General features: G+C 46.5%; 1 protein-coding gene across 1 annotated transcript in view; it reads right to left on the minus strand.

Annotated features, from left to right (window-relative positions):
- ISM1 (isthmin 1) overlaps positions 1 to 14681 on the minus strand; it is a 62534-nt gene that overhangs the window by 19686 nt on the left and 28167 nt on the right. The window contains exon 2 of the mRNA XM_004593361.2: positions 3972 to 4211. Coding sequence (XP_004593418.1) covers positions 3972 to 4211 — 240 coding nt within the window. The remainder of the gene's footprint in view (positions 1 to 3971; positions 4212 to 14681) is intronic.

Genomic DNA, 14681 nt, shown 5'->3' on the forward strand with positions numbered 1-14681 from the left:
GTGGAAACCATCACCCCCTTTTAGAAAGCACCTCACGATTTAAAGGACCACCAGGGGACTGATGTACTCAAGTGCAGTGGTGTGCGAGGGCTGCACCACCAGAGCTGGCGTGTGTGTGTGCACGTGTGCACATGTGGTTCTGCATGGGCACAGCGCTGGCGCTCCCACTCCTTCTTAAAAGTCTATTTGAGGGCCCGGCGGCGTGGCCTAGCGGCTAAAGTCCTCGCCTTGAACGCACCGGGATCCCATATGGGCGCCGGTTCTAATCCCAGCAGTTCCACTTCCCATCCAGCTCCCTGCTTGTGACTTGGGAAAGCAGTCGAGGACGGCCCAAGGCTTTGGGACCCTGCACCCGCGCGGGAGACCCGGAAGAGGTTCCTGGTCCCAGCATCGGATTGGCGCGCACCGGCCCGTTGCAGCTCACTTGGGGAGTGAATCATCGGATGGAAGATCTTCCTCTCTGTCTCTCCTCCTCTCTGTATATCTGGCTTTCCAATAACAATAAAATCTTTAAAAAAAATTATTTAAAAAATGAAAAAAAAAAGTCTATTTGAGTGACCAACACCAGTGTTCTGTGGGCTTCTAGAAACACAGCTCGCTTTTCTTTTCTTTATGGGCAACAAGTTGTCAGATCAGTGAAAACCCTGGTGGCCTCCACTCCTCTCTTCTATTGGTGGAAGGTGAACAGACACAGGGATTGAATCAAGCAAGAATGGCAAAAACTAACCGGGCAGTGGGCAGAAAAGGTGATACTTGTCTTTTTGTTTTAGGTTTTCAATTTCAACAGTCTCTAGCTTGGGGCTACACTAATTTTGAATCCAGTTGGTCAATAACTTGATATTTGAAACTTTGGAGAATCCTTACCCTTGGAATTGAAGGTGATCCTTGCTTCCCAAAGGGTAACTCCAGAAAATGATGGAGCCCTAATGGGGGGTGGGGGTCCCTCTGGCCTTTTTCCCACTTTGTCCTCCAAAGCATCCCTTTTGGAGCACCACCTGCAGGTACACTCCTTCTCTGTGCTAGGTAGGGTTAGATGAAGTGAGCATAGAGCTTTGATGGTGACCTTCCACCTGTTGTAAGGTGATTTTCCAACTATGCCACCAGTCACAGAACCAGGTGACTCGGAATTGCAGAAAGAGGTGCGCGTGGAGAATCTCCCTCCTTCATGACAGCTCCTAGGGAAGCTGTCTTGTACAAAAACCCAGGAATTTCTGCCAGGGAGAATCTCATGCTGCCACCAAGCAAGGGCCACTGTGGCCGTCCCATTCTCCCTTCTTAACATATCATGTCTTCTCCTTTGTCTCACTTTTGTACTTTCCACATCTGGATACTGTCACACTCCCTGACACTGAAGAAGCCAGGCGGAATAGCTCTAAATTGTCCCTTACTTCCCATCAACTAAAAATGCAGCTCATGGATGTACTCTTGGATGTGTAGTGAAGTCACGGTTCCGTCACATGAGCTGGAGAGCTATGACATCATCATCCTCCCTCCCTTCCTTCCATACCTTCTTCTCTCCTTTCTGTGTTGTCCTCTGTATTCTCCTCTGAATGTAACCTTAGATTCCCAGCTCTGGGGCACCAACTGTCTTTGCACCATGGTTTTCCCCTACCATTTAGGTCCATGTTGATCTGGTTAGGAGATGGACAATTCCAGACAGAAGGGATTATCTGGAGGTGAGGAAGGGCATCTTGAAGGTTCTGCCTGAAACTTGATTCCTTGGGAGAATGCACGTATCTAGTAACTTTCCAACAAGGGAATGTTCACCTTGCAACTTTCCACATCCCCCTTATCTAGACATCTCCTTGTACCTTTACATTGGTAATTCTTAAGTCTATTAGACTAATTGCTCAAGCTTCAGCACTAAGCCCCACAATTTTATTTCCTGCCCCTGGGGAAAAACTGCTAGACATGGTGAAATTAAGTTTGGGGCATGACATCAGCATGCTTGAGGTGAGGGCTGTCTGATCCTGAACCATAAAATCTGTAATCAATGAAGAACTACTTCCTATAGATGCTGCTGTGATAGGCAGCAATGGTGAGCAATGCTGTGGAGCTGTCTGCACCCCCTCCCCACGATGAGTGACTTGCTGTTGGAGAGCTATGCACCTGGTCCCAGAGAGCACATATCGGAGTAATAGCCCCTTTCCCAGGTCATCAGAATACTACAAGGCTCATCATCAATGTTAATTTGGGGGCATGCAGTGCTCTCTATATGTTGGCTGTCAAAGAGTGACCTCAGCAGCATTTCTCACTTCTGTGCCACCCACGCCCTGTCCTCATGCTTCTCACCACTGGGGTCTTCTCTGGCACTGTCTTAGCTCGTCACTGTGAGGATCATCCCTAAGTCATTTCTGGAGGGAATGGGCCATACATTTCTGAGTTCGCTAGAACCCCATGCAGAGTTTTGTATGAGCAGAGGCCTGTTCTAACTTGGTTGTACATCTCAGTGATTTTCATTAGACACCATAATATTGATGTTAGAGCAAAACAACTCTGGTCAAAGAAAACTTGTGTAAAATTGTATCATGCAAAGGGTGTTAGTCTGCAGAAAGAAGCAAAGGAAGAAATCGGGATACGGTTAGAGAGGGAAGGAGGGAGGGAGAGAGAGAGAGAAAAACAGTTAATGATCAGGAACTTTGTGCCATATAAGCTGCCAACCGACGTTTGGTACAGAGAGTAAGGAAAAGCTACACCTCCACAAAGGACAAAAATTAAGAGCAAGGCTTAAAGCATGGATGCAGGAACCTGAGGACGGGGTGAGGTGGGAGCCAAATTGCCCAGGTGGGAGAGCCTTCTTCAGCCATTGTAGGAACCATTGGTGGAAAGAAATGGAGGGAGGTACCAGTTACACTCATGCATGAAGTGGGAGAGAAATCCTGGGAATCTGAGAGCCTGGATTTGAACCCCACAAATATAGTTTACTAGCCATGTGACCTTGAGTAAAATAAGTAGTTACTTCCAGGGTACCTTTGTCATTATTAATGGCATTGGAAAAATTTACACTGCTCTTTCTATTTTATAAGGTACCTTGTCTCCTTCATGAGCATGCTGGGAGGGTCAAATCAGATCAGCCGTTGCTTTTTGAAGGATGCTGTGCTGTTTCAAAGTCATTACTCCGATAGGAACTTCTGTCTTTGTCTTCCTTCTCCTTAAGAAAAACTTTTTTTTCAGGCATTTACAATTTGGAGAAACTAATTGTGGCCATCTCCCAAAAGATGGCGTTAAAATAAACTGCCTTCCCAGGTGTCCTGAGGTGAGCTATGGTTTTCATAGACTCCTCGCATGTCAAACTGGCACTTTCCTTTACCGCCACACGTCATCAGCCTCAGGGCACATGATTTGGTTTGGCTTTTACGTTTTCATGTCTCTAGAATTAGGGTGAGTCTTATAATCCATTACAGGTAACATTTAAGTTAGAAGTGTTTTCCTCTTTTCAATGGTTCATGAACACAATGGTGCCCTCATGAAATCAGGGGTTTTGTGGGCCTGACTTTGTGGTGCAACTGGTTAAGCTGTCAGCAGTACCGGCATCACATAAGGGCACCTGTTTGAGTGTCAGCTGCCCCACTTCTAATCCAGGTCTCTGCCAGTGTGCCTGGGAAAGCAGTGGAAACAACGTGGGTCCCTGCCACCTGCAAGGAAGATGAGAATGAAATTCGAGGCTCCAAGCTTCACCCTGTGCTAGCCCTGGTTAGTGCAGCCATTTGAGAGATGGAACTAGCAGTCGAAAGATCTCTCTCCCCTTCTTTCCGTAACTCTGTCTTTAAAATAAATAAATACATCTTTATTTTAGAAAGGGGCTTTCAAAGATGAAATGGAACACTGTTATTATAGCAATAACATGATCCTGAGCAGAATTCATTAAGGGGTTAAGAAGAAAAACGAGACAAGGCAGCAGTTTCTATTGGAATCAGATCAGGAAACAAGACTCGATCATTTTCTTTTGCCTGCCAACTGTCAAGAATTACCTGGATGTTTGGATTCTGTCCATTGATATCAGCTTTGGAAAGATCTGGAAAGTTTGGTAGATCAAGGAGAAAGGATCTGGGGCCATCTCTTTGCAGTGACGGGTGCCCATTCTCTTGGTGGAATCGCTGTCTGGGGAAGGGTTGGTGTGCAGCCTGGTGGTCTGGTTGCTCCCCTGCTGCTGCTTTGGAGAAGGGAAAGTTGGTTTCTGATGTGGAATCAGTTTCCATGTTGAGGTTATTCTAAAACAAACAAACAAACAAACAAACAAACAACAGGAGAGACACGATTTAAAAACGCCACCCTTAACTGTCCATTCAATTCAGGAGTAAGGACAAGTCCAGAGACTCTAACCAAGCCAGCATGGTATTTCTAACTCGTTCTGCTCCCACATGGTTGATCTGTCTGCATTTTCAGAAGCCAAAGAGCAGGAAATGTCTCCCAGTTCTGCTTCTTGGGAATTTTCTAAAGGTTATTGAGTTACATCTTATTGTTTAAGGGCCTGGCACAATGGCTCAATAACTAAATTCTCACCTTGTAAGTGCTGGTATCCCATATGGGCACCAGTTTGTATCCTGGGTGCTCCACTTCCTTTGGAGCTCCCTGCCTATGGCTAGGGAAAGCAGTAGAGGATGGCCCAAAACATTAGGACCTGGCACCTATGTGGGAGACGCAGAGGAAGCTCCTGGCTCTTAGCTTCAGATTGCCTCAGCTCCCGCAGCCATTTTGGGAGTGAACCCAGGTGGAAATTCTTTCACTCTGTCTCTCCTTCTCTTCATAAATCTGATCTTCCTTTCTAATGAAAAGAAATAAATCTTCAAAAAAAATTAATTAGGCATCAGAACACATCCAAACTAAAGTTCTGTTTTGAAAGAGAATAGCCAAATTGTGTTTTCTTTCTTCCAAATACACCACCAATGGGCCAACCTGGCTTTAGTCACAGCCCTAATGTGCAGAACTGATTCTTTTGGTGTGGCCCGTGGAGCAAAATATCTGGCCAAACTGGATAAAATACTTGAGCCAAATCATTGATTATATTGTCTCTGTTCATCTATAGTCTGTCCATCCAGCCATTCAGTCAAAAAATGCCCAACTTACATTATGCACAGAGATATAAGAATAAGCAAGACACTGCCAAGAATTACCTAGACCCACTCTCTTGATGGATATATCTGCCTGGAGTAAATACATGATGCTTAGATAAGTAAGTAAGGTTGGGTCAAGAGCAGGGAGACTGCTAAAGAAAGAAGTAAGAAAAAAGGAGATGATAGAGAACGGTTAGGAAACATTAGACAGGCAGCTGGGAAGCCTCTCAGTGAAGGTAACTTCTGGAGCAAGATCTAAACAGCAGAAGGAAGCACCCCACAAGACTGGTGGGGGAGGATCTTGTAGAGGAAAGGGCAACAGCTAGGACCATCCTCAGATGGAAATGAACTTGGCTAATTTGAGGAATAGTGAGGTCAACAAAACCGGAGGGGAGGGGAAGGGATAAGAACCTCTGGAAATGAGGATGAAGTAATGGGAATAGCCAAAGAAAATGTGATCAAATGGGTTCTGCAAATACAATGTTTTCATTATAAAAAGTTCAAGTTAAGTGTTTTTTTCCCAGATAGTGAAAAAAAAAAGTCTCTATTTAATGTCTCTGAGGGAGAATTTTTCTAGTGATTAGAAAAGTGTAGAAGTTGCTGAACTCTTCCCAAACCAGCCCTTCTTCCCCACCTCCCATTCTTCCTTGACCTCTCATTGGAGGCTTCCTCCATTCCTTTGGGGATGGTGTTTTCATGTTTATTGGTGGTCAGAGATGTGGATAGGATTTCACCAGTGTTTGGGTCAGTGGTTAATGTGCTTGTTATTCCTTGGGCATGTTTTGGGGTTTGGGAGTGTAAATTCCAGTACACTGTCTCCACACGCACTTGCCTCCCCCTCCTGCCCTCCTCCTCCGCCTACAATGGCAGCGCCTTTGACCCAGCCAGAAAGTTACATCTGGTATCAAAACACTCAAGACTCTAAGCTTCCAAGGTCAAGAACAGCCTGAGGAGAAACACACACAGAGCACCTTTGTGAATGTTGGAAGAGATCAAGAGGACTCAGAAGAGCACGTCTCTCTCCCCTTTAGAGCAAGCAGGGGCAGAGGGGAGAGCTGAGCTCTTCAGCATGTTTTTGCTTGCCCTTCCCTTTTGCCCAGGAGACATGGCCAGGGGCAGTGCCTTTGTTCACCTTTCCAGCCGTACTCTGCCATGGTGTGTATCTCCTGGCACATCCTTGCACAGGGAGTTGCCCTGGCACTCTGAGGCACTGCTGAATGTAGTAGAGGCCAAATGTATTATTCTTTGAGTTTAGGAGAGAGAGAAGGAAGGGGAAGAGAGAGGAGAGGAGAGGAGAGGAGAGGAGAGGGGAGGGGAGGGGAGGGGAGAAGGAGGGCCACACTCCCCCACCCCCGCAGACACACATGCACAGAGTCCAAGTGTTTTCTCAACACAAAACCATAAGATTCTTTATCACACCCAGAGGAAGAGAGACTTGCTCCCAGAGTCCCATCCTAAAATTTCCCGATATTTAGATTCTCACGGAAAATTTCTGACACAATACTTAGAACTCTCCAAAGGAACCCAGGATTTGTTTTCCAGTTGCTTGGGTTATCACTGCTAATCAAACCCTGTCTCCATTATAGCTGTTTAACAGGTTAAACATAGAGCTCTTGGCGAAGCCATGGAGCACAGTGGTTAAGATATTACTGGAACTCGTGTCTCAGTGCCTGGGCTCAAGTTTCAGTTCCATGCCCAATTCCAGCTTCCTGCTAACGTGCACTCTGGTTGGAGCAGGTAGTGGCTGGGGCAGTGGAATTCATGGCCCCCACACAGAAGTTCCAGATGGAGTTCAATAGTCCTGGTTTTGGTCTCACCCAGTCCGAGCTGTTGTAGGCATTTAGGCGGTGAACCAATAAAACAGAAATCTCTACCTGTCTTATTGTATCTCTCTACTCTTTAAATAACATAAAAAAAAAATTTAAAAATAGTGCTTTCTTTTCTTTCTCCAGAAAAAGAGGTAGGAAATGTATTTTTGCTGCTACTTAATATTTTGCTTAGATGTCCAAAAAAAAAAAAAAAAGAATCTGATTGATTTCTTAATCTGACACTTAGATTTTCCTGGTAGGAAAAACCATTACCACAGAGCGATCCTGGCTTAGACCAAGTAAACTCCTTGACCTCTCCAAGGCCCTATGACCTTCTTTATAAAGTAAAGCAGATAATGACAGGCCTGAACCCTCCCAGCAGGATACTCAACAGCTTGAATTGGGTTGTGTCTACAAAGCAAAAGAGAAGTGTAGTATTAGGGCCTTTGGCAGTCAGTCACGTAGGCCACAGAGCCTCTGCTGGGACTGGTCAAACAACAGGAGCTAGAAGTATGTGTTGGCTTGAATTCTGCATACAGCTGTGGCATTTCTCCATCTCTTTCCAACCAGCTCATCCCCTCCCTGCCTCGGTCTCTCTCCATCTCTCTCTCTCTCCATCTCTCTCTCTCTTCATCTCTCTCTCTCTCTCTCTCTCTCTCTCTCTCTCTCACACACACACACACACACACACACACACACAGGCTCACTTTGCAAAGCATTTAGAAGGTTGAAAGTAGCAAAACAAGGCTAATCCCAATCTCTGAATATCTGAATTATTCTTGCTCCTCTGCCCAATTTATTTAACCAGCAACTTCACTCCCAGCAGTGGCATGTCCCCAACTCAGAAACGAAAAACTGTAGGATGGGAGAATGGTGTCTGCGACTGAAGCACACTTTTTTTTGCAATCAAAAACAAAATTTCCATTCGTTTGGAGGTGCTGATTTTAAAGCTGAGGCAGGAGGTGACAGGAACTGTTGGAAATGCAGGGAAAATCCTCTCTGTGTCTTTTCTCAGAGACACCCAGCACCCCCTCCAGGCAGGGTGGGATGCCACCTGCAGTCCTGACTGAGGCCGTCACCCCAGCTGTTTCCCAGCACACACACTGGGCATGTGGGCATGTGGGCACACGGGTCTTCACCCACGGACGGGGTGAAGACTCGCAGGAAAGTAACACCTGAAAGTGGAGAGCTTGATGCTTTGTTTTTGTTTTTCTGAAAGACTTCTCTGTTTATTTGAAAAGCAGAGTGAAGGGAGGGAGAGAAGAGGAAAGACAGAAAGATATCCAGAGTTCTTCTATTCACTGTTCATTCGCTAAATGGCTGCAACAGCCACGGCTGAGACGGGATGAAGCTAGGACCCTAGAATTGTATCTGGACCCCCCACACGGTGAAAAGAGGCCAAGGGCTTGGGCCATTCCTGCTGCTCTCCCAGGCACATTGTCAGGGAGAGGGATCTGAATTAGGGCACCCGGAACCCAAATTGGTACTCTGATATGGGATGCCAGCATGAGAATTGGCGGCTTCCCGTGCTGCGCTACAACACTGGCCCTAACAGCTCATGTGTTCTTCAGAGAAGCCAACACTGCTCTCTGGAGTCGCTATCTTAGAAATATACAGAAATCTAAGAAGGGAAACTTCACCATTGTTCCCAAGCTGCTGTAAGATCCATTTTCATGAAAGGAACAATGACTTAAAAGGATAATTGATCATGTGTAAGGGACATGCAGGAACATGCTGGGTTTGGAAGGATATTCCTTTGCCCACCATGTGTCTTTGAGTTGCCCTTCGATCTGTGAATGAGCTCTGACGATGCTGCGGCACCTGGAGCAAGGTCCCCTCTGGCAACTCTAATGCTGTGACTACCTGCAGAAGTGCAAATGGAAACAGTGGGACTAACACTGTTGTGAGCTGGTGTCCCGGCATTGTTCAGTTGCTTGGGCAGATTATCTGTGTTGGTCAATTTACCCCCTCTTTTATGCACAGCTCCTGTCTCTGTGTTGATTTGCAGCTAATTCCCATCTAAAATAGAAATAGTAATAAGAACGCCACGTTCTGGAAGTCTAGTATTTTCTCTTAGATGGCAGCACTGTGACAGGTATAGCCATTGCCTACCCTATTTCAGTTCCCTTCTGTTTTTCACTCAGAACTTGAAAACCACCTTTTCCAGCCCCCAATGTGGCTGAGGAGACCACGTGACATGATTCTGCCTGGTGGGGTACTACAGGGAGGTGGTGGATAGAACTGCTGAGAAGGGACTGCATTGACTTGTCCCTTTCTCCTTTCTGTCTGAGACAAGAACACAGTGCTAGGAGTGACACGAGGCAGCTGTCGGACACGGAGATGGAGGCTGTGACATACTGGAGTGATGGAGGGGCTCAGGCTCCCACAGGCACTGCAGAGCTACTGCACCAGCCCTGGCCAGGGAGGGGGGCAGCCTCCAGATGTCTTTCACCATTAACATTCATGTTAGCATTGACAGTGCAGAGCGCCAGTAGCAACATTCCCTCTTGTGATTCTAATTTTAGAACTACGACAACCAGTCAAAAGGGAAAAGCCCTGCTCCGCTAAGTCAGTCTGTATTGGGGCTTTCTGTCCTTTGTAATTGAACATGATCTCCCATGGACAGAGGTGCCTACAGGGAATTTAGTGAAGCATGATGAAATTCACTACCGCAGTCAGGCTGTGATGCCCAGCTCTCTACCAGCAGCTGATTCTAAATTTGCCATCCATACCGTCTGCACACATTTACAGAGTCTTTTCATTGTTTCAGCCTCTGCACGTTGTATTTCCCAACTCTGTACTTACTCTGTAATGTAGTATTTTCTTTAAGGTGCCCTAAAACAGTGTCTACATTTCTAGGGGTTAGAAGGAACTAGTGCTCCTTGGCCAAATGGCTGAATACAGTGCTTGAGTAGGGAAACTACAGATGTGCCAGAAATCAAGGAAACGTTCAGGGCCTAACAGGCACCCCTAGAAAGAATGTAGGGACCAGTTTGAAATGCTACAACCCTTGCTCAAACATCAATTTGGACACAACAGAAATGACTATATGTGACTGATACTCATTTTATCTATGAAAACTCGTGGGCCCAGCATTATATCCATAAAGGAGAGAAAGCCAGGAAAAAACTAGTGCAACCAATACCAAAGCATTCATAAAATGGTCTACTTGAAAATTGGCACTAAAAAGTAACAAAGGTTTTCCTGAGGATGTCATGTTTGGAGCTGGGATTGGAAAGGCAACGAGAAGCTTTGCAGGTCAAGTTAGTGAAGAGCATGGCGGAGGGGCCGGGGGAGGAGGGAGGCATGTCAGGGAGCCCTGTGATCCTGGCAAAGGATGCTGGGCCTGACAGGGCTTGGCTTGTGGCTCCAAAAGCCTCGGGAGCTGGAGTGGATGGATGAGAGCCACGTTGCTCTTCTAAGATGACAAGACTGGTCCAGGAATCCAACTATCAGGCCCGTTTCTCTGAGCTCTCAGGCCAGCGGGGTTTGGGTCTTAGAAATTTGCATTCTATTATACCATGGCTGTTTTGCCAGGCTGCCATTCCTCTGTTGCATTCTCCAGCTCCCTTGGAGGCCAGAGACATCTGTGTGGTGCTGAGATCTTCTTTCCACTCCTTCACTCTCACAGCCTGGCCCTGAAATGCGTCCCCGGGAAAGTTCTGTTGAGCTGAACTGAGAAGAGAAAAAATCTGCTATCTTGTAGACTGAGTTCAGTTCCTAAGATAACAAACCCATATGCCTTAGTCATTTGTATCCTATATGTAAGCACCTCACTGATCCAGGACTAAGGATGTCCAGCCACTACAAGGCTGCCGCTACTCATGGTTGCCCTTGTGACCAAGGTGAATCACTCCAGCCACATCAAGAGCCAGGGTGGTCAGAATGGCCACACTCCCTTAGCTCATCGTTTGGCACAGGCAGACAAACACAAGGCGGCTCTCTTTGGAAAAATCCAGCCACAGAAACAATTAGGATGATCACACAGAAGGGGAAGAACAAGAAGTGAAAATGGGTGACGGATCCACTTTGGGGAAAAAAGAATGTGCTAAGCCCAACTATCGCAACCTGCCGATGGCCACCTGTTATATCCTGCAAGCACCAACCAAAGGCTGCTGTGCAAAAGGGTTGATTTGACAACTTTCAGAGTCTTCAGAAGAGGCACAAACTTAGTAAAACATGGCTTCTGTCTAGGAAAGCTTGAGAGTGTTTCCTTTTTCAGTCTGATAACTAGTCCCAGAGTAACCCAACCAGACTGACTTCTGGAGGCAGACTATGTGGAGGCAAATTTCTGGAGGGCAAGGAACAGGCTGTATCTGCAATCTCCAAGCTCCACACCCCCCAATTCCACAGACTTAGGGGGCACCCAGTAAGTCCTACTTGATGATAGTAATGGCCAAGGGCCCTGTTAGATTTTGTTTTAATTAGGCTCGGGCTGCAGGCCTCATTACCCCTACTGTGGCTTTTATGTGGGATTCTAAAGAAAAATCCAGGAATCTTCTATTGAGGATATTAAAGAAGATATTATTAGCAATGCATTTGGTCTCATAGACTTTGAACAACAAACAACAGAGATCATAATTAACATCACTGCAGCCTCTCTCCTCAAAACATACTAACAATATAGCTAATTAGCAATATGTCCTCATTTGGGGCTGGACATCTGCATATTATTATCCACAATGCTTGTTTCCCTTTTCCAGATTAAAGGAAGCCATACTGCACCCAGGCCCATGACTGTGCTCCTGCCACATGAAAACACTCTCTTTGCATCTACCCACGATAAACACACCCGGGGCTTTATCTCTGCCGGGCATCGGTTTTGTCTGGAACACTTCCACACATCTAAAAATAAGTTTAAGAATGCCAGCAGTGGGATTTCAAAAGGCAAGAGCACAAGTCTTCCCCCATTTGGGGAGAGAAAAGAAGAAAAGGGCGCTGATTATCTTCACACATGGTTGAGGAGCCGGCACTTCTGGCAAGAGAGGGACAAAGGAATGAATGCAATGTGTTTCAGACCGTGAAATCTACTTTGTCCAGGTGGCACACTCATCCGCGGTGCTCAGGAGGATGGCACCGAGGTCGTCATTGTAGCAGTGGCAAAGAGGCTGGCGGGAAGAAACTGTGTACCGTGAATCCACGCGTGGGAAGGCCGGCCGACCTCCCCCTCGGGTCTGCCTGCGTGTGGGGCTCATCAGGCCAGTCCACACAGCAGGAACAGAGCCAAGATGAGCAGCCTCGATTCATAATCATGGAAAGGCTGTGTGTCTGATGGAGGGGACCTGGCCACACCCGGGCTCTGCTCTCTGGGGGGGGGGGGGCGCGCAGGGCAGGCCCTGAAGACAAAGGGACGGTCCCTGGAGCTGGGGACCCAGGCCCATTAGGCCTCCACAAGACAGGAACGTTGCAGTCCTGGGTGGGAAGAGCCTGCTGTGGCTGCATGTCTGACTAATAGCTCAGGAATCTCTGGTTGTGGTGGCAGAATGGATCAGGAGGATGTTTACTTTAGGACTTGGGAGTGACCTGACTTATAATCTCAGGCAACGCTTTAGAAGACATGAAGAATGATCAGCTTGCTGCACTTGAGTGGGGAGCGGGCTCTGGGAAGGCAGGGGGCAGCCACCCTTGTGAATCCCCCCAACTGAAGGGTCTTGGGGCAAGTTGAAAAAAAAAAGAGGCAACACTTCACTGGTTTGTCTTGAGTGCATTCATGATGCTTTGATCTCGGAAATGTGTAGTGTATTGGTAATTTTTCAAAGTATGCTTTCTCTGTTGCTGGCAAAGAAAACAGAGTGGTAATGTTCCAAGACCCCTTTGCTTTATGTTCTGGGATGCTAACGAATGAACTCAAGTGAAGCTCAAATGATTCTTTCAAGTCTAAGCAAACATGTAAACAGTAGCATGAGTTGAGAGCCCATTTGGTCAAAAAAGCCATCAGCTAAAACATTTCGGCAAATGTGAGCAGATGGAAAAACGGTGTTTTCCAAAACCCTTGTCATGGGGCAATGGTGGACGTATCTGGAAGGAGCACTTGAATAAATTCCTTTGGGTATGAGGCTAGCCATCTTCAGACTTAAACTAAGGGCAGGAAGGATGATAAAACTTGAGGCCTGAGCAGATTTGCTCAGGGCTACCATGGACAGGCCAAGGGTGGCCACCAGGGGGCTTCATCTCTCCTCTTTGGTTGCGTTAAAACAGCCTCATCTTGGAGTTACATTTTGAGCAAATGTTTTAATGAGTATAAGATACTGCTGACCTTTCAGTTTGCAGTCTCCCTCCGCTTTGATGGTAAAGAGAAGAGAGTAGTAATGATCTAGTTGAATCTGTTTCCCAGGATTCAGCAGGAAGAGGCACAGAATCACTAGTGTGCTGAATGGGCCCAAGACCAGAGAGAAGAGGTGTTGAATAGGACAAGGCTTCCCAGAAGGCAAACAGCCCCTGTAAGGATTGTGTGTCTTTTTATGGAATAAAGAGGGACCAAGGGCTGGGCAAGAGCTGGAGTTGTGTTGTCAGGAGGGAGATTGTGGCAGGCAGGCTGATGAACATGGAGGGGCAGAGTGAGGGGCCTGGGGTGGGAGTGGTCTGGAGACTCTTGCCCAGAGCTGTTACTCTGACCAGGGAGATTGATTCTTCGGAACAACCACAGTCAGTATCTCTTATTGAACCCTATGATCAATATCTCTGCTCCAAGTACCTCTTACAGGGATGTCAAAGGGAGTTGGACCTTAACCCTGGAATCCTGGAAAAGGGCACGTGGTATTATGAAGAGGACCTACGCCAGGAATTAGAAGCCCTGGGGCTGCATCCTAGTGGTGTCTTTACCTGGTGTGTAAGCCTTGTTAAATTACCATATGTTTGGGTCTGTGGTAACCTTGTTTGGAAAAAAGAAAGTCCATAAACTCTCTCTGTAAATACCCATGACTTGCATTGTTAGCTCTAACTCACACTATCTTTAAACTTGACCATGCTCTTACTGTGGTCATAGGGACGACAAGCAAAAACCTAAAAAGTGTTTGGGTCTTAGGACTTGCCCATTTTTGTTAATTTTAGAATATTGGGACAACTACGTAAAGAAGCCACAATGGACAGACCCTGTGGAGTGGGTGTGAACCTGTGGAGCAAGGGACAAGCTCTCCCTGACCAACCAGCCAATCACTCTGCTGGTGGCCATCCTGGACCACCCGGCCCTAGCCGAGCCAACCCAGGAGGGCCACCCAGCCGAATCAGAGACTCACAGGCAACAGTGACTGTTTGTGGCTTTAAGCTAATGAATGCAGCATGGCTTGTTCCTTAGCAGAAGCTCACACATACAGACACTCAGTTATTCCTTCTGTAAGACGACCATAATGAGATAGGGTAGGAATTGCACACAGTCTCTCCGGTCTATTCAGCTTCAGTGTCCTCGGAATGGAATCCCTCATAAGACCTTGCTTCTGGGTGATTACAAATCAACAAAGCTCACTCTAAATGCTGAAAACCTCAAATGGAGAGTGGGGAGATTAAATAAAAATCTCAATGTCTTTATTGCTGAAAATGTAGAAACTATCTTCCAAATATAGGAATTTTTCCCCCTTTCTTCATCTTTCTACCTACTAACTGAAGGCTGGAGGAAAAATTTGTTAGGAAATTGCAACCCCCTGCCTACTTCTTCCTTCATTTATGTCTGTTTCTTTTGTTAACAGCCCTGTTGCCAGTTTTTCAAAGACTCAGGCCTGGGACTTAACAATTCTTTCTTGCACTTTCATGATGTACCTGAACAGCTCTGCAGGCTGCCAGAAACTAGTAATGCTCATTTATTAGAGAACCCCTGCTGACATTA

Source organism: Ochotona princeps, chromosome 22 (genome assembly GCF_030435755.1).
Source record: "Ochotona princeps isolate mOchPri1 chromosome 22, mOchPri1.hap1, whole genome shotgun sequence".
NCBI lineage: Eukaryota > Metazoa > Chordata > Mammalia > Lagomorpha > Ochotonidae > Ochotona > Ochotona princeps.